The sequence below is a fragment of the Crotalus tigris genome, unplaced genomic scaffold, assembly GCF_016545835.1.
Source record: "Crotalus tigris isolate CLP2741 ecotype Arizona unplaced genomic scaffold, ASM1654583v1 scf7180000019173.45859301935:6455823, whole genome shotgun sequence".
Lineage (NCBI taxonomy): Eukaryota > Metazoa > Chordata > Lepidosauria > Squamata > Viperidae > Crotalus > Crotalus tigris.
Window position 1 is genome coordinate 5,072,434 of NW_024097414.1, and position 26,146 is coordinate 5,098,579.

Here is a 26,146-nt window from a genome sequence, read left to right on the forward strand (position 1 = left end):
GTCATCGGTCTGTTTCCTGAAGCTATTCTGTTCCGTTTGTTTACTGCTAGTGTAAACACCACTCAAGAGTGCTTAACCTGAGCCGTTCGATCAACTCAGCAACAGCCAAACCTATTAATCTCTCCACCGGCTTAGAATTGTGTTCTGTTTATATGCTGCATCCGTAGAATGCCTTTTCCGCCCTCACTTCCTTGGTGGAAGATAAAAGATCTGGCAAGAAGAGAGATTAAGGTAAAAACTAATATAAACGAACCCTATTCATCTTCCGGCACTCGGCTTTGCAGGGAAAAAAGTAGTTTGAACGGAGGGGGGGGGGGAAGGGGCTTTCTTGCACAACCCAAGGACCCAGCCAGTTTGAGGAGCACCTTTAAAAATTTAAACAGAAAGTTTCTCCTAATCATCAAACTAACCCCTTTTCAAAGGCTGCTTCTCCCTGAAGCACAGAATCAACCAGAAGAAAAGGCTGGATATAAAAATCACTTATTCAACGCTACAAAAAGAATGCGGCTATTCCACGGACTGGAATATTTCTTTGTGCCCTTTTCTACTTTGCTTTCAGAGGAAGCATTGCATAAATACCCACGCCCGATTTCATGGCCTTTGTCCTTCCTAAGCAACTGTCCCTCGGCCATTCCTGAAGATCTAGAGAAGTTCGGTAGAGGGGACCATATCAGCATTGGGTCAAAGTACTCAGTGGACCTTCATAGCACCTCTCACTTGGCATCAATTGTCACATCAACATGACGTTCTCCTGCCAAGTTCTTCTCCCTTGTGATGGACAACGCCTGAACTTGTCACTCCCCAGAATTCCCCGATGGATAGAGAATATTTGATCACGAACTCAACTCTGCAGGAACAAAGGTATCATGACCATCATGCTGTAAAAGGCAGCTGGAGCTTACTCCAGAGGTTGAGTTGTGCTCCAGGTTGAAGGTGGAATGGCCTGGTTACCCTCTCTTCCACCCCATTCATCACTAACCCTACTCTTCCTTTTTATAAGTCGCATGTGTGCAGGGCATGCGCTGAAGGGCCTCAGCATCCTGTGTAATGAATACAACACTCAAGAAATTTCTATTTTGATGCCTCAGAAATGCTCTCCTTTCAGAGAAAAAGGGCAGATGGAGAGAAGGGTCTTCTGCTCCCCCACACTGTCTTCACGGTGGTTTTCTATGCCCCGAACAGCTATTTCCACCCTGCTTTGAGAAAATAGCCTGACAGGGGTCCAAAATCTTAAGCCCTATGTAAAACGAACATTTTATCCATCTCAAATGCTAGGCAGAAGCTCTAAGCAGTTCTGGAAGGCACCAAGCTGACACAGGCCAATTTAAAACAATCACTTAAATTAAATCATCTGTAATTTTTATTCATTACAACAATTGTGACAGAAAGGATCTCTTCTGCAAATTACTTTCACCAGAACGTATCTACAGATAATGCTTGTATAAATCCCAACTCTCCGCTGAAAGAGAGATGGAAGACAATATTCGGATGGCGATAAAATACATTCCCATGTGTTACACCAAAATTATAGTAAATGGTGAGGTTTTCTACTATAATTCCTCTAACCTTAGCTAAGGATATGTTGAATTCTTGAGAACACATAGAACAGGTTGACACTCACTCTCTCTCTCTCTCTCTCTCTCTCTCTCTCTCTCTCTCTCTCGTTTAATGGGAGCTACCAAATTATTTACTAATACCATATACCTGTTCTGAGTAATAATTATCATTTTGTAAGATGCCCAGAAGAAGCTACTACTCTGCTTTTCAGAAATCATTCTCCCCCCCCCCAATATAAATTTAGAAGCGACAGGTTACCATCCTCTGTCTTAAATTCATACTTTAGAAGATGTAGTTTCCTAGCTGCTCTTAATAATGGTGAGTTGAATTAAGGATTTTGTTCAGGCTATAAATTGACATGTGCACTATATGTTATTAGAAAGTCAGTCAAGCTTTGGCAATCAAAAGGAGAAAAACGCTGAATAACTGTAGAACCCCATTTGGGAGCAGATGCACTGTATGATAAAAATCAAACTCCTTGTTTAGTTTTTCACAACAGACACACCCCACAGCATCCTGTCTACAAATATCTCTTGACCTCTGGAGAATTACCCTGCCCCTGTCTTCCTTTGCAAGCGAGGATTTGGGTTGTTCCCACATATTGTAACTTCTTGGCAGTATAAAGGTCCATGGATAGTTCAATATGAAACCCCAATTCTTCATTTTTATAGAATTGATCCAACTGATCTCACCCCTTTCCTCCAATTATACAATTCTGTTGGAGCTCCACCATCTGCTCACTCCCTGGTTTTCTCTCCTGTATGGATGCTCACAGATAGCTAACACGAGCAAAGTTGGTGTATTTGATGGGCACTGAGATATGCTGGTAGATTATGATGTTATCAAATAAAATCATAGGATTTGTCCGACAGTGTGTGAGAGTTCAGAAAAAAGAATCTTTTCATCCTCTCCAGGATTACAGAAGCAATTTTTGTAGGATATTATCAAATCTCTACTGAGCTTCTTACAGAATTTTAGAGGTGAATTATTACATTTTCCAGTTGACAATCCTCCCTTAGCCAATCTGTTAGATTCTGGAAATGGTTGGTATCCTGCATTGTATCTGACCACTCAGAATGGCAAAATCTCAGAAGGGAGTCTTTGTAAACTGGGCTCTGGTCATCCAGGTGCAGACTGGCCCAGTTCATCACCAGAGAAATTTAGAACGACAACTTCAACACCACCAAAATTTCAGAACAATCCCTGGACTTCACAAGGGCAGCTTCCAGCAAGGGATAGCAAGGTGCTCACCCTAAGCTTAGGAAGCCAAATGTCGTGCAGTACGCAGCAGCTGGAAGAACAGATGTGGCCAAGGGAAGCTCCCAATTAAAGTCCCCAGCATGGCAGAGCAAGCCATTATTCGCTCAGTGAAATAGTAATTATTTTTAAAAATCCACACAAATAAGATGCGCAGGGCACTGGTTTTGCATGCCTATTTTGAAGAAAGTGAGAAAGAGGAATTGGCCAGAAAGCTCCGGAGGTGAAGGGGTCTCTTGACCATCACTTACTGTTCTCAGAGACTTCGACGATGTAGTGCAGAACGGGACTGTTTCCATCAAAGGGTCTCACCCAGGAGAGGATGACGCTGCGGCTGAAGGAAGAATTCAGAGTGGCAAGTAGGTTCTGTGGCGGATGTGGCAGCTCTCTGTGAAAATAAACCACCTGTTATTCCACCTGCCATTTGGACCAACAAGTAGGGACTTGACAAAGAAGTCTGGCTAGCTGAAGGATGCCAAGATGGTTACAAGTGGACTGGATTAATCACCACGTCAAATAGTGCTATGGTGGCGCAGTGGTTAGAATGCAGTACTGCAGGCTATTTCTGCTGACTGCCAGCTGCCAGCAGTTTGGCAGTTCTATTCTCACTGGCTCAAGGTTTGGCAGTTCTATTCTCACCGGCTCAAGTCTTCCATCCTTCTGAGGATGGTAAAATGAGGACCCAGATGGTTGAGGGCAAGATGCTGGTTCTGTAAACCACTTAGAGAGGGCAATAAAGCCCTGTGAAGCAGTATATAAGCCTCAGTACTTTTGCTATTGCTATTGCAAATACTGTTGGAACGTTGCTGAGTTGTGTCAGGTTTCTAATTATGATTTATTTGGGAGAATCTCAGCTAATGACACCACTATTTAACCTAGGGGTAAAAAGTCAATTTTCACATTTGTGATTTGTTGGTGTTTTTGTGTAATTGAGGCAACTTGGTCCATAAATTCTTTTTTATGGGGAGATTTTTTTTAATTGAAAAGCTGTAAAACTGAGGAGCAGACGATCAGAGTGATGGAATGGGGCAGAGTGAGGATTTAAATCAGAATTATTAATACTTAGGCGAGCAGAAGACATCATGGCTATTTGTGGAGAGTTTCCAAACTCACTTAAGGTGGTGGAGATCCACCATTTTAAAGGCAGCCATCAGTACAAGTCAGGGTTGGGAGATCCGTAATAACATAATTGGGATTAAAAGAATACTCAGGCAGAGCAAATGAAAACGCTCACAAATACCATATAATAAGCACTCCCTTAGTATACAGTACTGGGAAAAAAATAGCCTTAAGACAGGACTTCTAAAAATGCATGCCATTAAGCACACATAGACCTGTCCTCTCCAAAAGATGCAGAAAAGGAAGTGAAACATGCATTGTTTTCATCTGAAAAGCACCAGGAAAGCTTTCTGCAAATTAAGACAATCAAATGTCTTCAGTCTAAGGGGGAAGGCAGGATTGTAAGAAGATTCTTCATGTTCAGTCAGATTCACCTGTTCTACACTAGGATTGCACAATGCTTTTTCCAGACCAAGGTTGCGCATGGATTTTGAGTAGCTTGTCTGGGTTTGCGCCGCAGAATGCACAGATATGATGGTTTATTCCCCAAAGGGATAAAAAGTCAGGAAGCCATTATGGAAACTACCAGTAACAAACACTAGAGATGCTTCCTAGTCCTATCTGGTGATGGTGGTCATTGAAGTTAAGGTTCCTCTAGACAAGAATATGCAACATCTTTACCATTGCTGGCTGTGGAATTCTGGGAGTTGAAGTCCACATGCCTTAACATTGTCAAGGTTGAGAAACACTGCAAGTCTAAGTAGTCAACCCAACCTAGCTTTGCGGAGCTGTAGAAAGTCAGGAGAAAGCCGAAAGTTTGATTGATTGATTGTTTTTTTTTTTTCGTTAAATCATGACAACCCAAGGAAAGGTGGTCTGAATCTTGTCTCACCAAGTCTTAAGTTATCTCTGCAGATGACAAACCTTGATTCATCTCCTTCCTTGAAGAAAGGGGAAATGCAACCCACCTAAGAATTTAGCTCTGAGTACTCTCAGGAAGTTTCAGTGTCAAGTATTGCTGATCCTCACTACTCAGACAAAAAAAAGTAGTAATTGTACTTGACATCCTTCATTTAAATCTGTACTCATTTCTTTTCATGTTTTATGAAGCTGATGCGTACTTAGAGCTATCTAAAATCTCAGCATGACCATCTTCATAAACAAATGCATTTCCAGCTCAGTGCCGTTTTAAAACCGGCGTTTCAGATGTGGCTGACGTGGAAAAAAGAACTTAATTTGGCATCACCGCGTACGTGGTTCTTACCAGCTTGGCCTTAACTGAAGAACTAAATTAGATTTAGTTGAAAGGGATCCCTGAAAGGGAACAAGCCTGCTTCTGACTGTTTATTAAATTCCAAATGAAAAGAGCTACTACCTTTTCAACAGCAACAGAGGTGACAGAAAGCCTCTGCAACAATTCTAAGGGCTAATGTAATAAGGGGACTTGCCTGATGCAAATAATAATTTCTAGGAATGCAGATCGTCTCATTCTTTCAGATATTATCTCTCAGATGCAAGCATCCTGAGCCACTTGTGAATAACTAAAGTCAGTAACATTATTGTTTAATATCTGTGCTACAAGAACTTCCCCAGACTGCTTACCTTTCCCTGAGAATGGTCAAATAAAGGCTTCCTGGCTCTTGGGGGAGGCCAAGGTTATGCCTCTTGTAGCAGTGCAAGGACTCCAAGCTATGTCCTCGCTTGACCCCTCCTTCCAGTCTAGCTGGCAGTTTTCCAACATAACTGGAGTCCAAGGCAGTGATGTGCCAGAACAAGTGAGATCAAGAGCTACAAAAGCTGAAGCAGCGACTGTACAACACAGTGAATTTAGGACCCATGTGTTGATTGGAAGCTGTTCACACTGCTGAAATCCCAGTCTGAATTACAGCTGGCCCTCCTTTCAAAGCGGGCTGCGTTTCTGCAGAAAAGCTGTGAAAACTGTCAAACGAATGGCCTAATTATGCAAAACGAAACATGCAAGTGCACACTGAAAGAACAGTTGTTAGCAGAGAGTGACTACTGATGCCCCAAATAAACGTGTGACGGTGACTGCAGGAAAGTCAAACCAGTTTTTGCTAGTTAGGCATGTCTTTCAAGGTAGAGGTAGTAGGTAATCTTTCATGTTCTTTTGCTGGCACTTGAAGATGTTCTTTTAAGCAGACTTAGAAACAGGGATCTTTGCGGTGAGTAGAAAATGATGGGAATCTGGTTGTACCTACTTCAAATTCAAATCTCAAAGTGGAAACGCAAAGAGATTCTTTGTCTCCTGAAACACAGCATCAATCTTGTCTACATTGTTTAGGAAAACATGCTGGCTCCTTATTTGGGGAAGACTGCATCAGCTAATATTTCTAATAATCCCGAGTTCATGTATTACAGAATTACAGAATAACAGAATTGGAAGGGACCATGGAGGTCTTCTAGTCCAACCCCCTGCTCAGGCAGGAGACAAATGCCTCAAATTCTGCTTTAGAATTTCCTGATGAACCCGGAGGACTTCCTGCAAACTTTATTAACACCTTGGCTGAGATATCAGCCTTAGAAGAGCTTAATCTAGAAAAGTCTGAACTGTGGCTCACTAATTCACAGTATATTGACCGCGATGACTTGGAATTAATGGAGTTCAGAGTTCGACACATATGGCGAGCATCAAAGTGAAAAACCTGGTATATTTTAAACTGTCACATTATCGCCAACTCCTTTCTTCAGTTATATTCGGCTTGTAATAATAGCAAAATGTTAAATGGTCTTTTCAGTTAAATAGTCTATGGTGTTAATCTCAAAGACCATAAAATCTGAGGATAATGAACTGGTTGCCTTCAGTAATCTATAACTGTCTGCAGCCATTCAAGCCTATGTAACTCTAAGCCCTTAAAGGTAAAATCAGCCAGCATGCAAGCAACATTTTTCACCAGAAACACTGATGGAAAAAGGAAAGAGAATTCCAGTCCAAAAAAATGTACTGGCCTCTCAATTCCATACAAAAAGTGAATATTAGCCATTATTAATCTCAGGTGAACAAATGTTTTGATGTCATGCACTGAAGCACAGGAAGGATTGCAAGAACAGTGAGTAAAAAAAAGAAAAAAGAGCTACTTTTACAGTCATGAACTCTGATGTGTTGATCTGGATTTCCTGCCTTCCTTGAAAATTTAAATCTATGATTTTTTTTTTGCCTATTAATGAAATCTCAGAAGTGTCAAAGGGGCAAATCTTCCGCGAAGTATCTTGTCTGTCTAAACAAGGAAGTAAAAATCCTTCCAACTCAAAAAATATTACATTGCCTTTAAAATAGAAACCCAAAGTAAGCACTATTATTAGATCTGCTGTAGGCAAATGTGCTGCAGATATTTAACGAATCTTCTCTTGAGATGAACAAGGAGGACTTCTAATTATAAATAAAACATCTCTTCATCCATTGGCGAGAAGTTTCAAGATGCTATCAAATTTTAGGGGGAAAAAAATTCCTTTTCAGTTTTGGCCTTATTTTTTTTTTATTTTTTTTTTTACATAAGCTTGACGTTTTGGGTACCAATCTTAAAACAAGGCATTTTAAGGCAACAGGATGGTTTCCCGGTTAGCTATTTAGCTGCTTTGCCCAGGAAATCACCTGGAACCAGACAAAAACTTATTAAAAGCCAATAGATTAGCACCTACACTGGGATGTTCATATTAGCAGCAGCCTGAACTTTCGTTCCTTACGGGCTCAAGGTTGACTCAGCCTTCCATCCTTCCGAGGTTGGTAAAATGAGGACCTAGATTATTGGGGACAATATGCTGACTCTGTAAACTGCTTAGAGGGAGCTGTAAAGTATTATGAAATGGTATATAAGTCTAAGTGCTATTGCTATTGTCCATTGCTCTATTTTCCTCTGAGTTGGCTATTCTGGATTTCACAAAAGGGTTGAACTAGGCCTGCCTGCATACCAAAGCTTGTGTGCTACCACAAAGTCATGAAGTGCTTCATCACTGGAGGCTTTCAAGAAGAGACTGGACTGCCATCCGTCAAAAATGGTATAGGGGCTCCTGCTTGGGCAGCGGGTTGGACTAGATGACCTACAAGTCCCTTCCAGCTCTACTCTACTCTAGTCTACTCTAGTCTACTCTACTCTAGTCTAGTCTACGATCTGTTAATTCTATTCTATTCTATTCTATTCTATTCTATTCTATTCTATTCTATTCTATTCTATTCTATTCTATTCTATTCTATTCCAAGCACATTGGTTTCTCAGTGGGTCTACCTTGATGATGGTTCTCTTGCTTTCCTATCAGTACTGCTTAAGACCAGTTGCTTATTTTGGGAAGCTGTCCGATTCACACAACACATGTTTTTGGTGCTACAAAGGGAATCTTCTGAGATCTTCTTCTGTTTCACCCTGGCACTCAGAATAAGGCATTGGGGGAGAAGACTTAATCCTTCCCTCCCTTTGCACCGTGCAAGTCGGCACATGTGTTTTTCTACCACTGCAGGTAATTTTGGATACAGCAGTAATTTTTCTTTCCTGCATAATAGCCCACCAGAGAGGTTGAAAATGACTAAAAACCTTCTCTATTGTATGGAAAAGATAATCTGCTTTCTGCCTGACTTCTTCTTAATTGTTCTCACTCAGATGAAGCGTGGAAAATAAAAGGAGCGCAAATGGTACAAGCAGTCAATGCAGCTGAAGAAATATGCACAATCCACAACAGGTTTTTTTTTTAAAAAAAAATCACTGGGTGTCATTTAGAGTTGTGCCAGTGTGCATTACTGAATGCCGTTCTTATTGAGTCTCTTTTATTGATGAAGAAATTCAAACTGGTTTGGTTTATATTGCTGGGATTTGTGTTCTTGACTCTTTTTTTCTGTTGCTGTCATTGCGTTTGCATTTTGATTGTCCTTTGGCAGAATCTCTACAGATGCATAGTGGAGGACTGGCTCCTACTGTCTGATATGGGAAAACTGAGGTAGACAAGGAGTGGTGGAAGAAGAAATGGTTAAGGGAGAAAGTGGAGGAAGAGAATGAACCAATAGAAGAGAATTTTTGTAGCTCAGAGTTGAAATCTGGGGTTCTTGGTGCTCTCTGAGCTTGGTGGTTTTTTTGCAGATGTTTCATTACCCACCTAGATAACAAACCCCACTTCTTTCCAGCACTGATGATGTTACCTAGTTAGAGCATAAAACATCTGCAAGAAAATAAGCAAGCTCAGAGAGCACCAAAGACTCCATAGCAAGCAAGCAAGAAAGCAAAATATATATGTATATGTGAAAATATCTCTCCTACCAAAATTGGCAGGGCAAACTACTGTATGTAAACAGGGATCAAACCCCACTCCCTTCTAGCACGGATGGTATTACCTACCATAGTTGGTTTATAAAATGCCTGCAAGAAAATCACCAAGTTCAGAGAGCACCAAGGACCCCACAGAAGAGAATTACGCTAGAGTCCCTGAAAACCAGTCCAGTTTGTAGCAGAAAATATTCTCTCTATGCTAAAGTCCTTAAATCCAATGGTAGACAACCTTGGTTAATACTGCAAGGCTGGCAGAGATCCCAGTTGGTGGACACCTGGCCAGGATGAGAAGGTAACTGAAACCGATGAGTCAAGGGCCTGCAATGTCTTTGCCCTTTAAAGGTCTGGAGATGGTCTACAGCCCAAATGCCAGGTTAAAATTTCTCAATGGGCACAGGAGATGTCAAATTACAAATGAGAGCTGGGCCAATCCTTTGAAGGAGGTGCTTCAGAACACGCAGGAACACACCAGAGGCATCCAACCGTGGCAACTTTAAGACCTCTGGACGTGCTGGCTGCGGAATTCTGGGAGTTGAAGTCCACCAGTTTTAAAGTTGCCAAGGTTGAACACCCCTGTGGTACATTCTGCATCTTCTTTTGCTATCATTAAAGCAACCGCATCTGGGAAACCGCAAAGCCAAGGGTCTGCTGATGCGTAAACAGGCAGGGACAGCTGGGAACTGCTTTGGCAGCAGCTGTGAGCCAGGAACCGGCCTGTCTGCTTTAACAATTCAAAAAAAAGTGTGCGGTATGCTCCCCTGTGCTTTCTGAAGCTTTCTTTCAAAGGATTTATGCAGCCCTGTTGAATCCAAGACAGAAGACAATCTACAGTCAGCTTCTAATAGGCTTCTTCATTTTGTATTTTGTCTCCAGAGGAAAAAAACGAACAGGACAAGGCAACAGCTGGCAATTTCAAAAACAGACTCAATCTAGGCTTGGCAGTGGAGAGGTGATGCTCTTCAGAAACCCAGGATGTCTTGTAATACACTTCAAAAATGCACACATTATTTGGGATGGTTGACAAAGGAGCCTTCACAAGAAGGTTAGGTATGGTGAGCTGTCAAAAATGGATACTGTTCCCTCTAAAACTCGATGGACCTTCTAGATTCTAGAAATTATCGCATTAGGAGATTTCTCCGTCTTGTTCCACAAAACACTCTGATTCTTTCATGAGCTGCATTTGTTGCTCCGGTGGAAGAAATTCAGCCAAGGAGCAATGAATTCAAGGCCTTTTCAGTTTCACGAGAAGGTTTAATAGGGAGAAAAGTAGGCAAATACAATTCTTAATGAGGAAAATCTCACATAAGAAGGAATGTAAGATCAGAGGACCTGGACAGAAATGTGGGCTTGTTAGAAGCCCTTTTTCCGATCGATTCATGAACTGCAATAATAAGACCCAATCATCTTGCAATTTCGTCTTGCAATTTAACACAAAGTGCAGCACTTTAGGCAGGTGCAAATACATTTTGCTTGTCGGGGGGAAAAACACACACACACGCACACATTCAGCTTTTTTACATTGTTGTCACGTACAGAGACCTGTGACTGCCATCCATGCAAAGTCTGCTGTGTTCATTGGGCTGACTGAATATTCAAAATGAGCCAGTAAGAGGAGACTTTAACCATAGTTTCCATTGGGAACACATGACCGTCCAAGTCCAAGCCAAGTCCCAAAGTGCCAGGAAGTTTCTAGAAGCCTGACACTCTGACAAATTAGCCATCAACAGACACATAGACATTAACCACATCTATAGACTAAACCAAAGAGACAATCAACCAGCCCAAAAGGGAACAAAAGACTCCAGCACTTCTCCACCAGCAGTCAGCATCTGGATCAGCATAGATTAACTCCAAAGTCAACTTCAGACCAACAGTCAAGTAAACAATAGTACCTCAATCAAGAAACTGCCAAAGAGCTAACAGTAACCAGCCCAGTCAAAGAGCCTCTAAGGAGAACACCACTGACACTAACCAAAACATAAACGGATAGCAAACAGCACTGATGATGTTACCTAGTTTGGGTAATGAAACATCTGTAAGAAAAGAAGCAAGTTCAGAGAGCACCCAGGACCCTTAAGAGGAGATGATTATTACAGCTTACAGATAATCCTTGACTTGCAACCATCTGTTTAGCAACCATTTGAAGTTGCAAGAGCCCCGATCACATCCAGGCATCTGCACGGAGGACCCACTTTACAAATTAAGCTGTGAATGTGCTGGAGTTAAGAATTCTCTCTGGCCATGTCCAGAAGCTTTGGAGGGAAGTGATCTAATTAACCTTAGAAATACCTTTTTACAAAATAAGACCAATCCTGATTAGTAGAGACAACTGTCATGATGAGGACTCCAGCTGGGAAGAAAAGGAATCCTGTCTCTTTGTTGAATGATGAATGTTAAACAGAGAAAACTATTGGTATTATTATGTAAACTAGCTTTTTCGGTGTAACTTTATAGTAGCTCATAAAATATTCTATTCAGGAGATTTAGTTTCATTGATTTTGAAAGCCTTTCTGTGTGATGAATCTCGAGAAAAATTAAAACCTTCGGGAGGAATACACTCAAATAAAAGACAAAAGTCAAAGCTAAGAAAGAGATAAAGGAAGAAGAAGAATAAGCTGCTTGTCATTTCACAAGTTTTATAAAAGAGAAGGAGTGGCAGAACCTGGGGTGGAGTTAAAAGAGGGATCAGCCTAGAATCCCTACCCAGGCACAAACAAAGTCCAACTTTCCTTGAGTTCTGTTGACCTTCATCTAAACTCAAGCAGGTATTAACTGTTAGTTGAGAAGACTCTTGTGCCTAAGAATGATTAGCAATAAATCTGTTTCATTTCATAAAGGGACCTGATCTTTCACACCTGACATTTGCTATCTCAACATGCTACGAGGGAACTTACATTACTTCCATTCGGGCCACCCGTGAATCATTCCCGCCTGAGGAACTGACTTCGCAGGTGTAGTCTCCAATGTCCCCTGACCACGTCTGGCCAATGATGAGACTGCCATCTTTCTCGATAGTGATTCGGGAGCTGCTGGATGGATTGATGATCACGGCATCCTTTTTCCAAGTGTACCTGATGGTCACAGTACATCAGTCTATTTTGTTAAACATGATGAATGTGCTGAAATTACACAGCAAAACCATAGGTGAATAATCTAAGATGGGTGGACTTCAACTCTGAATTCCCCAGCCATTCATGCATGGCTGGCTAGGGAATTCTGGGCGTTGAAGTCCACCCATCTTGAATTTGTTAAGTTTGATAAAAACTGTAATAAAGGATGCAACCCTTCTTTATAGACCTCAAACACAAATACCTCCCTTATTTTTTTGAGGTTGGGGGGACAAATTTGAAGCTATGATGGGCATAGCAAGTTTGTGTTGTGTTTTCTTGGCTTCACTAAAAGTACCCAGAATTTGAGTTTTGTTCCACAAACTAACGGGAGCCAAAACTCTTCATTTATCTATAGGGGAAGCCCAAGGTTTTATTTCATTTTTAAAATATGTTCCATCATACTGTGTGATAAACAACTCCTTCCATACATAAAGGTACACAAGACAGGTTTCCTCTCCCCCCAGCTGTTATTAAATGTAATAATTAATATACTAAGAATGATCAGAAATACAGTAAGATATGGTCTTTCATGGCACCTATAAAAAGATTAGACACTTTCTGTCATTTCAAAATTCAAGGTCAGTGATTTGTAAAGGGCAAGCGTCTCAAAAACTGAGATTAAAGAATAAAGGATGTTTATTATACCCAACTTAGAATATTCTCTGCCTTGTCTTTCAAAGCTGCTCCAAAGGTTTCTTAGGCAACAGGTGAACAAACTTCACTCTCCAAAAATACTGTGTAAATGTTAATTATACTTAGCGTGAACTTCTTATGCTGGTCTTCCACAGCAATAAAGATTTGATTAGATTAGGATAAAAGATTGCAAGGTGGGTTCGGGGGGGGCTGGTCCTCCTTTATCCTTTCTCTGTGATTTAATGTCACAATTTGTAGAATAGAATCCCTCCTTTAAACCATTTGTAGCGGGACGTCTACTCAAAATCCTACCAGCGTTTATGAGAACAAAAAGCTTCTAAGATACTGTTTCTTCTTTATGCAAGTCTAGGTTTTTTTCCCCCCTTCCTTTTTTCCTTTTGACAAATGGCATTGTTTGATGTTTTCTAAGGGGAATGGAAGCATTTTAGATAGATTTGGATATATCTATATTCATTCTTGTGTATGAAACACAGAAGGAAGTCTTTTGATCCCCTGTTTGTAAAGTTTATTAGTTTAAAGATTCACTTTATCTGGTGAATCTTTGGTACTTGGCATTTTTTCTCAGGGAGGGGGGTAAATGTGACACTTCTAAGACTTCCCCCAAACCGATTTGCAAAACCAATTGCCTTAAATTGCTTTGGGTTTCATTCTCATTAAGGATCGGCTTGTGACAAGTCGGTTTTATTGATATTGTGTTAACCTTGACAGTAAATCATAGGACGTTGTATTGAAATCATGAAGCGAAACGTGGCTCATCATAAATAATGTATATGGTTGTGGCAGAAAAAAATAAATAAAGAGAACCGGATGTGATTATTGGCATACCTTACCATCTCAAACTGAGATGGTTGAGAAAACCAGGGGAAGGAAACCCACCCAAGCCAAGGCTGATGGCTGGGACAATTAAGCTGAGATAAATGATATGAACAACCACAAACACAATCAACCCGATCGGCCCAATTTCTGCCTCTTGAAAAAGCACCTTTGGGAAAACTGTCACCTGGAGGACCGAGAATCTCCATTCAGACAACAAACCTGATTGAAATCCTTGGGTCGTGAGCAGCTTCACACTGCAGCATTGCTGTTGTCCCCTTAATGACAGTGCTGTCCTCTGGAGGGCGGGCGATAAAAGTGCGATCTGAAAAGGAGACGACCCACAATTCAGGTCAAATTGCCTGCTTCCATCCTGATTTGGGGTTTTGCCTTGGAAAGACTGCAAGCCTGGTTACTCGTTATTCCACCACTCAGCTCCTGAAGACAGCCTCTGGCTGCAGGTTTTTAGGAAGTGAGTGGTGAAGGTCTCATCCATTACTAAGCTTTCAGGGGGCATTGTAAAGAGGGTGGGATGACACAAAAGTAGGACCAACATGTTAGCCCCGAGACACCATTGCAAAGGGACGAAGATTTCCTTTTGATGCTTCGGGGTATGTACAAAGAGCAACTCCACTGCACAAAGCTCAAAGTCAAAGATACAGCAAGACATTAAAAGGTGCTGTACGTTTGTATTATATGCTAAAATTCCACTGGAGATCTTAGCCTCTCCCAGCCTCCTTCTGAACTGATCCGATGCTGGATAACAAGCAGCTGAATGCTGGATTTAGATATGGTCCTATCCCATCAGGAAGATGCTGAGGCCTGGCCAATGACAGCACTTTGGGGTGACTTCCATCTAACTTAAGTGATTTTGAGATGCACCTCATTTCTTTTCCAGATCTTTACAGTGGGACGTGGCATACAAGTACTTTTAATACATTAATAATATTAAAAGTTGATATTGCCGCAGTATTACTGTCTCCCTTCGATGTATGGCTGGGTTCTCCCATGTTAATTTGGTGGCCTTCCTAACAAAGGATGAACAGTTGCAATCAGTGAGATCTATGAATGCAGAGGCCACCTTAAGAGGCTGCCAAAAATATGCTGGCTGCTTCTTTCAGGAGAGATTGTTAAGGTGGTTCTCAACATTGCTTCTAAAAATCATGATCTTATTACCCAGAGCCGCCCTAGCCTCATGACACCAATGCTTTGTCATTAGATTCCTAATTAATCAGCTACAAGGAGAGCCGATTAAGTCAAGATGAACAGGAATGCTGAAAAAGAGCAGGGTCTTACTCCACACGGTGAGAGAAGCAGAGGCGTTCAGGGCACCTTCGGAGTTGACCGCGCAGCAGGTGTACACCCCAGCATCTTCGAGGAAGACAGGGTTGATCTGAAGACCACCAGACCCAAGGAGACGGAACCTGGGGAGCTGAATGGAGCCACTGGCCAAAATCTGATTCCCTGGAACACAGCAAGTGGAAACAGCCTCAGTCCTCTTGACTTGCAGCGCATGAAGATGTTAATGCTATGCTCATTTGTCCTGGTGAGCGACCACAATTTGAGTGGATTCCTAGCAGAATAGTAAGCGTGTACCCCTTTTCCATGCAATGGCGGGCTTTGGGGCTCCAGAAACTTCACATCTTAACATGGCACTCATCCCTTCGGTGATGGTGGCATCTGCCGGGGGCCAGGAGAACGTGGGTGCCACATCTGGAATCAAAACCAGGGGTTTTGTTAAAAAGTGGTCGAAAGAGAGCATTTTGAAAGTTCAGAACATTTGTGGGGTTTTCCCACTCTACCAGAACAATCATGATAACCCCAAGCTCCCCTCGCAGGGTAGACACCAAACGCTCACTGTCCCTCTCAGAAGAACGCTGCCACTTGAGCATCAGCCATTTTGAGATCAAGCCAAACAGTGGGCTTTTGAGAAGAATGGATGGATGGATCAAATTAAGCCAGGACTGTTGAGTCTTCTGCAGGATGAAAAGCAATTTCAGTCTGACACCAATTTGCAGGAATTAAATGTCAGCCAAAAGAAGTTTCCATTTGATTCAAAATATTGCCATGTGCTTCCTTTCGTAATATCTCTTTGGCTTTCTTTCAGCCTCTGATGCAGACGTTCAGGGGGAGGGCCTTATTATCTTCAGCTCAGAAAAGATTTTAGACGTGTGAATTTGATGGAAGGCCTAATAGATAGCTAACAGCCTATACACTGGGAAAGTTGAAAAGCAGGTGTCCATCCATCCAGAATGTATTTTTCTTTGGAAAAACTGACAGTGGATGCAATGGATAGGGAAGAGAAGCGGCCCACCTTGGGAAGACAAATGAGTCAGGAAGGAGTAAAATATGGCCACCACAAAATCTATGTGGAATTTAAATGAGGAACTCTTGAGATGGAATGACCCTCCCCTTTTGCCATTTTACTCCCTTCATTCACTTTCCCGACAACCTGTCAAATGCTGCTTCCTAAGCTGTCAGGAGTGTGACACTACTGCTGGAGAATATGGTGATCGGGGATATCTCTCCACCATTCTGTGGAGGACAGAAGCGTTCAACAGTGTGGGCGATAGCAACACCTTATCTAGCCACCACCGGCTGTATGCTTGAGATGAGAAAATGCGATTGTAAGTAAAGGGTGGATTATTGAGGAAAGGCTGGAAGGAGGGGTCAAGAGAGGACCTAGCTTGGAGTCATTGTGCAGCCACAAATGGCATAGGTTTGATCTGCCCCAAGATCCATGAAGCTTAATCTGGTTATTCCCAGAGGAAGGCAAGCAGTCTGGGGAGATTCTTGTAACACAGGTAATAAGCAATAAAGCTATTGACATAGGCTAGCCACAAGTGGCTCTGGTTACTTATGCCTGAAAGGGTCTCACTAAGTACTGTAGCAGGTGCTCCAAAACCTTTCCTTAATTTCCCCACTCCCTTACAGGCTGTGTGAAGATCCAAACTTACTGGTGACCTCAAGGTAGGTATGGCTCTCTATCTCGCCAACCTCATTCCTTGCAAAACATTGAAAGATTCCAGAATCTTCCGGCTGTCCTCTCCGAATCTGAAGAGTCCCGTTGAGTAGCACCGTGTAACGAGGATGAACTCGTTGGCTGATGAGGACAGCGTCCTTATACCAAGCTAGAAGAGGCTGTGGAATGCCTGCGTGAGACCAACAGAGAGAAAACTTGTTCAGATTTGCACTCTCACCAGCTCAGCTTTTTTTATCATGAACATTTTTGTTTGGTCCTCCTCCCCTTTGTGACATCTAGAACAACCATCTTCGTTTCTCTCCCCCAAATATGGATGCTTAAGAAAGTGCAGTACATATAATTTATCAAGTTGCATCAAATTAAGAAGAAATCAATGCTTTATGAACTCAGAAGTCAATACAGTCAATGTAATTGTATGTAAAAATTCTGTCCTCGGTTTACTCGTCTTTCTATTTAGACGGAAAGTTGTATGATTTTCCCAAATAATACAAAGACAAATGAGAAAAGAAGGGTTCTGAAAACGAAGAAGGAAATATAGTGGCGATAAAACTATTTCTGTACCAAGATGTAATCAGTTCCTGAAATCGCACTTGAAGCTTCCATTTTGTTAGAATAATAAAGCCATTTATTGTCTTAAAAAACCACCTTCTGTGTGCTGGGTATTTATTTGTGACAAAGTAGACGCAATATTGCACTGGGAAACAAAACGTGATTTAAAGTTCATACCAAAGGCTTATCCACAGAAATTCTGATTGTCAGAATCCTTAGCAGAAGCACAATTTACTTCATGAAGCTGCTGCAAACTGCAATTACTACAGACTGGAGTCATGAGGAAGCAGATAATGCGAAAATGAAATAGTCACCCAGGACAGAAATAAGGATGGAAATAGCTTGAAGCTTGAATAATAATAATTCTTTATATTTTAAAAGGAACATAATAGAATTAAGTCTAGCATTTGGCTTATTCCTTAAATCCCCTCTGACTTATTAATAATATTAATTCAAAAAAATCAGCAGGGAAACTAATTTTTCAACTGTAACCACAACTGCTGAAATTATCCTCTGAAAGGAAGGACAAAATGCCCACTGATGCTTTGTCTTTACAAATAAAGCCTGGACGTGTTCTCAATCAGATGTTACTGAATTGTAGGTAGGGGTGCTTCACAGTCATTGGAAACCCATTAAGCACCGGTGTTCCTCAAAGATTTAAGATACCTGAAAAAAGTCCCATCTGGGTAAATGTAACCAGGTAAATGGCATCCTTCAGGAGGTGATAGAAAGTGTTTTTTAAGAGTGTTTCTGGGTTCATGGGGAGGTTCTAGGGACAAGGAGTCTGCTAGATGAAGTAGAGAACCATCTGAGATGTTAGAAGGGAGGGGTGCTGGAAGCAGCTGCAGGGATTCCCAGATGGGATCAGTTGAGAGAAGTTGTCCAGACCACAAAAGAATGGTTCATTCTGATAGAAGAGAATATTTGTAGCTCAGGGGGTGACCTGTGGGGTCCAACTTGGTTGTTTTCTTGTAGATGTTTCACGATCCAACTAGGTAACATCATCACATCAATGCTAGAAGGGAGTGGGGTTGTGGACAGGGGGAGGAGGAGGAGGAGGAGGACTGTGGTGTCATTGGAGCTCTTTGAGCTTGGTTGTTTTCTTACAGACATTTCATGACTCAACTAGGTAACATCATCAGTGCTAGAAGGGAATGGGGTGGTGGGGAGAAGGAGGAGGACAAGGACTATGGGATCCTTGGGGCTCTCTGAGCTTAGTTGTTTTCTTGCAGATGTTTCATGACCCAACTGGGTAACATCATCACTGCTAGAAATCAGTGAGGTTTACAGAGTGGAGGAGGAGGAAGATGGTTGAGGGCTTATGTTCATGAGATCCAGTCTCAAAAATGACTCAGCCATGCCATGAAATGCAAAGTGCCTCGCCATCAGTCCTTCTCAAGAGATCTATGCTTCCTTTCGGCTGTTTTGCATTAGCATGCTAAAAGAGGCGCGGGAACCTCTTGCTGAAGAGGATCCTTCTGAGAAAGGCATTTGGATTTAAGTGGGATTATAAATGTTTTGCAAGTTCTGGTCTGTTCGAACATCTTCCCGTTAAAACGGGGATGAATGAAGGCTATCGCAGACGTGTAACTGCAGCTTTTCCTCCTCTTGAAGAAGCTCCATAATTTTAAGGAGCTTTCGCTGTTGTGGTTATTGACTGCTTCCCCGCAACCTAAGTTATGGGTCCCACAGCAACTGTTTCCCTTCCATTAATCCATCCGGCTCAAGATGTTCAGCCCTTTCTTTATGGAGCACTCAAAGACTGAGGGGCATCTTCAGAATACTGCACCTTTCCAGCCTCTTTGCTATTTACATTGGGTTGTTTAAGAAAAAAAAGGTAGTGATTTTTTTTCTCAAATGATTAACCCAAACATAAATAAATTGCAGCCAGCTGGACAGCTCCATCTTATCATAGCCAGGAACAGATTTTTTTTTAAAAAAAAAAAAGCATAAAGGATAAATACAGGAAGTCCTCTTCTTATAATCACTTTAGTGACAAAGTTATGACTGCAATGGAAAGTGACTTACGACCAGTCCTCGCATTTAAGACTGTTGTAGCATTCCTGTTGTGATGGGATTAAAATTCAGGCAGTTGGCAACTGGACTGTATTTATGACAGTTGCCACATCCTGGGGTCAGGTGGTCACCATTTGCAACCTTCCCAACAGATAAGCAAAGTCAGCTTAGTGACTGGATGAATCATTTAACAACTGCCTTTATTTCTTTAACCGCCATGGCAAAAAAAAAGTCACCAAATTGGGCACTTAACTCTGGTCCAAATTGTGCTTTTGAGTCAAGAACTACCTGTACCTCTTTAAATGAAATTCTTTGTTCATTACCCTACTTACCTGTTGCTTGGCATGGGATGCTCACGGTCTTCTGTACTTCTAGCAAAATCCGGTCTTCCGGTTCAGCGGTAAAATACGGTGGCTCTTATGGAAGACAAACCAGAAGACCACATTAGTTCTTCTCCAATGGTAGAGCTACTCTCCTCGGTTGCAGAAGATCACACCCAGGTAGAAGCATAGAGAAGACCCACTCTCTTCCAAGAGAGATGCAAAGTCTTCACCCAGCCCTGTCACCCCGATGGGTTTAATATAGTGTTACAAATGGAGTAAGTCTGACTTCTAGTGTTGAGTTCACAGATTCTTTTCAGTGACAGGCTCGTAAAAACCACCTCAACAATTATCGGCGATGAGGAACCCGCATTTCAGAGCATATGGAATCACTGCCAATTCATATTTAGAGTGCCACGTGGCAGATTAACATCCGAGCCGAGGGCCTTCTCATTTTACAAGCACGAATCAGTGAATTTTTCAATTCTCTGCTGAGAAGGTTCTTCCATAAAGGTTTTATTTACAGCAATAGATTAGATGAAAGGGTCGGCCTCAGTTTCTGCTCAATAACCCATGCAGCTTCAGACATAAAACACGAGAGCAGAAATGTAGCACGGCGTGGTGCATAAGGATCCCATCAAGTTTTCCTCACGGTGTGCGATGAAGGTGGGAAATTTAAATTAAGCTACATCACAACAGCTTTGGACTAACCAAGACTGGTGCGGCATTCAGCATTCCTACAACCCTCCAGAATTGGTTCTGTCACATGTGAGCAAGAATGCCCACTCCTTGCAAGTTTGGCTTGTCTAATAAGAGATAATTTTTATCTTTAAAAGCAAGCCTGGTAGGAATGGCAGCGTCCTAAATTGATAACACTGAACACTGTCACATCGAATTAAAGAAAGGGATCTGAAGTAAGCGTCAAGCAAAATCAAGGAAACAAAGCAAACAATTTGGGGATATCAGTGAGGGTAAAGTTTACTTCCTGCTATTTGGACTATAATTGCAACCTTTCTCCTGGTAGATGGGCTCCTAAGTTTGAATTAATTTGTCTGTGTTCATACATGTTTCATTAGAACTAATAAGAATGGAGTAACTACTGTATATTCCTTCCCTGTAGACCCTTGTTGTTGTTGTTAATTGCGAAGTCGTGTCCGACCCATCGTGATCCCATGGACAATGTTCCTCCAGGTCTTCCTGTCCTCTACCATCTTCTGAAGTCCATTTAAGTTCACACCTACTGCTTCAGTGACTCCATCCAGCCATCTCATTCTCTGTCGTCCCCTTCTTCTATTGCCCTTAATCTTTCCCAGCATTAGGCCCTTCTCCAGTGAGTCCTTCCTTTTCATTAGGTGGCCAAAGTATTTGAGTTTCAACTGTAGGCCCTATTGAGACTCAAATCTTCTTTAATCCATTTTATCGTGGCTCAGGGTAACCATTTATTTCATCTTTCTAGAAAATCTCAAACCACAAAGGAGCCACCACACAAGAGGCTACAAGTCAGGAAGAATCAGGACCACCTGTTAACCTACAGTTAAGCTGGTTTATTTCTCATGCCTATACACAACAATCTAGTCAACTAATGGTCAGCACTAAATTGGTGCCAGATCAATGGAATTCAAGAAAGATTGAACTTAGATGATTCCTCACTTGATTCCACCCTCGGGCTCTGCCCGTCCTTCTTCTTCACTATTTCCTTTTTTTGCAACCTTACAAGGTGTCTTCTATGTGTCCCATCTTGAGGTTTAGCCTGCAAAAATTAATATTTTGGGCCCTTCTCTTTCTCAACTTCTGGTGTTGTCAAGAGCCGCAAAGGCCAACACAAATTGCTATGGCTACTGCTTGGTAGGTTCATTAGCAGAGCCAGCTGAGTTGTTCCATTGACAGCTCAAATCAAGTGAGATCCAGCATTTGTTCTTCACCTTTCTTCAGGCAGTGGACATCTGCCAAAATCTATTCCAGCCACAGCTATGACATTGATGGGAAAAAAATAATCATAAAAGAACTGGAAGAAAAGAATGGATGGCTTCAGCCATTACCGTACTGGCTGTTAGGAAAACAAAGGTGTTTTTTTTTTAAAAAAAAAAATCTCTGTGGTGCAGACCATCTTCCATTCAAAGAAAAGACTCTGTTGAAAGACAGAAGATGGAGAAGAGGTGCAAATGGTGGCAATGCATTTCTGTTAAAAGCAGGGACACCCTTTGAAGATTGCAAGTGAAAAGTGGCTGGGAAAGTGCAGGATGCCTCACTGTTGCTCATCTAGTGGCAAATTTCTGTAGATCGGGTGCAGGATGAGGGTGGAGATTCGTTCTCTGAGTTGGTGGATTGATTTCCAAACATTTCGTTACCAGGCTAGGTAACATCTTCAGCGGAGTTTAAGGGATGTCAATAATGTCGGTGGTTTTCTGCTTATAAGGGCTTTGTGTAAGTCTCCACATCACAAGTCAGTAAGTCTTGTGATGTGAAGGTCACGTCAGGTGAGGATCATGTCAGGTGAGAGTCACATCAGATGAGGGTCTTGTGATGGGTCAAGTGTGGGTTGCATCAAGTGAGGGTCTTGTGATGGGTCAGGTGTGATGGGTCCCACCTGACCCATCACAAGATCCTCACCTGATGTGACCTCCCCATCACAAGACTTACTGACCACACACAGCAGAAGAAGACTGACACGGACATGCCTAAACTCCACTGAAGATGTTACCTAGCCTGGTAACGAAATGTGTGGAAAGCCACCCACAAGCTCAGGGAACGAACCTCCACCCTTAATTTCAATCCTTTTGAATGGTTATATTTCTCTTCCTGGTCTAAATATCTTTTCCTCTCCTCTCTATCCAGTTTTATTCCTCCCCCCTTGGTATTCCTTCCCTACACAACTCTCCTGTCATCCTGGGGTTTGTTTGTTTTTTGGGACAGCTTCTACTAAAAGGGGGGAGGGGAGAAAAATGGGTGTGGGTGGGATTGTTGCCTGGGTTTGCGTGTTGCCAAATTTGAGAACGGTGGTTTCTCCGAAGTCTGAATATAGTTGATAGATGTAAATGGGGGTTCATTTAATTTTATGAATGGATACCTAATTTTACAGGCAATTAATTTTAATTCATAGTTATCAATTCAACGGATTTTATTTTATTTTATTTTTTGTTCCTACATTTCAGAGCGGCTGTCTTGCTTCTGGCAGAAAGAGACACGCGCACACACATCTCATTCACTAGCTTAATAAACCCAAATCACATCCACATGCAATCTTGAGGGGAAAACTCGGAACGATCTGACAATCTTTCTTCCCATTCATTTTATATGTAATGTCCTCGTATTAATTATTTAAAAAACCCTCGGTGTCTGCTCTCACTGCTTCTTTGCAACAGAGGCGTCAAGAAATTGCGTCTCTGAGAAAATTAAACCTGTAGAGTGAAACCAATGTGCTTAGCTGTTTGTACAATTTATAGCTTTTTAATAGTATAAATTTTCAACTATAATAGATTTTCTATGCCCAAGTAGACACTAATATATAGAGATACATTTACTGTGGACAGGAGGCAAAAAAAAACAAAAAACTCAACACCCCTAGACATTATTGGAAAGTCAAAGTGGATGGCTTGATTTTCCCTGACCCTGATTTTTCTCATTGATCCTAGGTTATTTGGCCGAGTTCATGCTTAACGCAAATTGGTGCATTTGCCTCAGCAGAAAAACGTGTGATCCTCATATAGGAGCCTTGTAAAATGGTACGTGTTGATAGAGATAATAGTCCAGGGACAATCAGTATGAGAGCAATGCTTTGCAAAATCAAGCCATCTTTAAAATGTCTGACTAGAGTTCAGAAATATAAAAAAAAATGCATAAAATCATGGAATGGGTGAGTTGAAAGAGAAAACCTTGCTTGGTGAAAGAATCCTCTGTCCGTTTTGTCATCTCCCCAACTGAACATCTCCAGGAAGAAGAAAACCTCGTAACTCCCTTAGGTAGTTGTAAAGATACTCTCAAATAATTCTAAAGCTCTAAAATAATTTGAGTTTTATAGATTCTGATAGGAACTGGCCTAGATGCACGCTTTCGAGAGTTAGGGGCAGATTGGAAGGCCTGATTCTGCATGCTCTAAACTTTGTGGCACAATATTTAGCTGAAAGATATAGAAAATATAGTTGGAAATGCAGAAGAGAATATTTGCAGCTCAGGGTTGAATTGTGGGGTCCTTTGTGCTCTCTGAGCTTAGTGGTTTTCTTCCAGACATTTCATGACCCAACTAAGGAACATCCTCAGTGCTAGAAGTTTGCTCAGAGAGCAAATCCCATTTCCTTCTGTCACTGATGGTGTTACCCAGTTGGATTATGAAACAAAAAACAAAAAAACAAAACCCAACCCCAGGCTCAAAGTGCACCAAGGCCATACCCTTCCATTTGGCTGTTCATAATCCTGTCCCCCGTACACCAAATTATAATCTCTGAGGGGTCCCAACTCACAACTGAGACACTTTGACGTATGAGATTGCACTCAATGACTGATAACTCAAAGATCTTTTTAACCCACAATGGATTTCACAGCATTAACTTTCACTTTCTCCCTTGTCCTTTTGGGTTAACCACAGATCCGCTTGTCGTAACTGAGCACCGTATTGTCCCAAAGCAGGCTAGCCTGCCCTTTCTTCCACTAGAGAAAAGCAGAATCATAGTTAACTTGTCCTCTTTGCTGTTTTCTCCTCTCCTCCTTCATAGCAATGAGAAATTTGCACTGGCTTGACTTTTAAGTCAATAAATTGAATGACATTTAACCTGTTGTATCTTTCAGACTGGCACCCTCAGCTTTTCTACCTACCCAGATGTGAACCTTCATTTTACATCATCCACGTGGCCTTTTGCCCATCAACATCATGCTGATCTTTCTTATTAGTCCTGGTTACAAATTATAAATTGTATCTGCCTTGTAGAGACATATAATTATCACTGTCTATTGATTTCTGGAACAATTCCTTCAGATTCCAGGCTGAACTATTTCAAGTATCCTATCTCGATTATAAACATGACCCATTAAAGACCTTTCTGAAAATCATAGTGTTTCTATTTTATTTTATTTTTTGGGCGTACTTAAGATTTTATCCCAACGAAAGAAAGTCTACATATGTAGTCTTTCTAGTGTTTTCAGACTTGTGATGAAATATACAGTGGACAACATTCCCAGTGCAAATAACGTTTAGCCACTTTAGCCATAGATTTTATTGTAAACTAGTTCAAGAAATGTTTTGTTGCTGAAGCCAAAACTTGCACTGTGGTGTTCCTTACTTGTGTCCCCAGCATATGTTTTACGTGCACAAATGGACAAGTATAATTAGGTTTTTATGTGCTACTAAAACAGGGCTTAATAATGCAGCCTTGTACAAGAAACACCTTCAGGATAGCTTAGAAAGAATTATCCCTTTTATATGAGCGCTCTCATTTTTAAATTTGGGTCTATTTTCCTCCAGATTCTGTTCCCTTGCCAATTAAAACCTTGCAGGGTTTCTGTTTTAAATTTTTCATGAATTATTCCACAGTCTGCTGTGGCACAAATGCATATATATGTAAACGTAACAGACCAAGCTGGATAAAGACTAAAATGAGAAGGACTTCGGGTGTCCAAGGTGCAAGAAAGAGAATTGATCACTAGTGTTGTTCCTGACTTGTCTTCAAACTTTTTACATTGTGGCCTCTGTTCATAATTTTGTTCATCAAGCAGCGCTCTAAAAACTGAGACTAGGAATAAAACATGGCATACAAAGAAACAGAAGCTACTAATCAAAGCTGTTGCGACTTTTCAGATCTTTTATCTCTGCTTGTTTGTTTTTTTAATATTATCTGAACACCACCTAAGTGCCAACCGCAACAGAAGAATCATTGCTTGCAACATTGCAAGAGGCAGGATCTGACAGTACAGCAAAAAAAATAAATAAAAATAATAAAAAAAATTAAATGAGTTACTATAAAATTGCAGAGTGGCGGGGTGGCATGAACTGATTTTAATCCAAATCATAAATAACGGAAATGGGTTCGAAAGAAAGGAGAGGCAATAATTTGAAAAAGTGAAAGAAAGGGAGAAATGGAAGGACAAGGATGGAACTTAAAACCAACCTTGATGTAATTTATTATAAAGCAGGAAATAGAAGATGGGGCTGGAAGAGCCTCTAGTACAGAGGGAAGAACTTCTGCTTGACTTAAATGAAATAGGGACTGTCTGAAATGATATGGGGACTCCTGCTTGAGCAGGGGGCTGGACTAGAAGACCCTCAAGGTCCCTTCCAGCTCTATTTTGAGTCAGATTCTAAATCTTTCAACACACCTGAATACACAAAGGGCTGATATTCATGGCAACCTTCACAGGTTTCTTGTGACTCTATCGCAACAGACGAAGGTGGGTGGTCTTAGGGCACAAGGAGAAGGTCCCTGAACGTCTCCCAGGAAAGAGAAGCTTCATAAGTGTCTTAGCACTTAGACTCGTTCTAATTTGACAATCACAACTGAAGATTTTGAATGGCTTCTGTTCATGAGGAACAGCGTTTCTTCCAAGATATGTATGTCTCTCTGTCTTCAA

At 41.4% G+C, this 26,146-nt stretch overlaps 1 protein-coding gene across 2 annotated transcripts in view; it reads right to left on the minus strand.

The window, feature by feature from the left end:
- The window catches only part of SDK1 (sidekick cell adhesion molecule 1), a 301,817-nt gene that overhangs the window by 105,991 nt on the left and 169,680 nt on the right, over positions 1-26,146 (minus strand). For both annotated transcript variants that reach the window (XM_039360268.1, XM_039360267.1), the window contains exons 8-14: positions 19,601-19,684; positions 16,678-16,872; positions 15,317-15,433; positions 15,017-15,184; positions 13,943-14,045; positions 12,038-12,214; positions 3,066-3,202 (exon numbers count right to left, since the gene is read on the minus strand). In XM_039360268.1, coding sequence (XP_039216202.1) covers positions 3,066-3,202; positions 12,038-12,214; positions 13,943-14,045; positions 15,017-15,184; positions 15,317-15,433; positions 16,678-16,872; positions 19,601-19,684 — 981 coding nt within the window. The remainder of the gene's footprint in view (positions 1-3,065; positions 3,203-12,037; positions 12,215-13,942; positions 14,046-15,016; positions 15,185-15,316; positions 15,434-16,677; positions 16,873-19,600; positions 19,685-26,146) is intronic.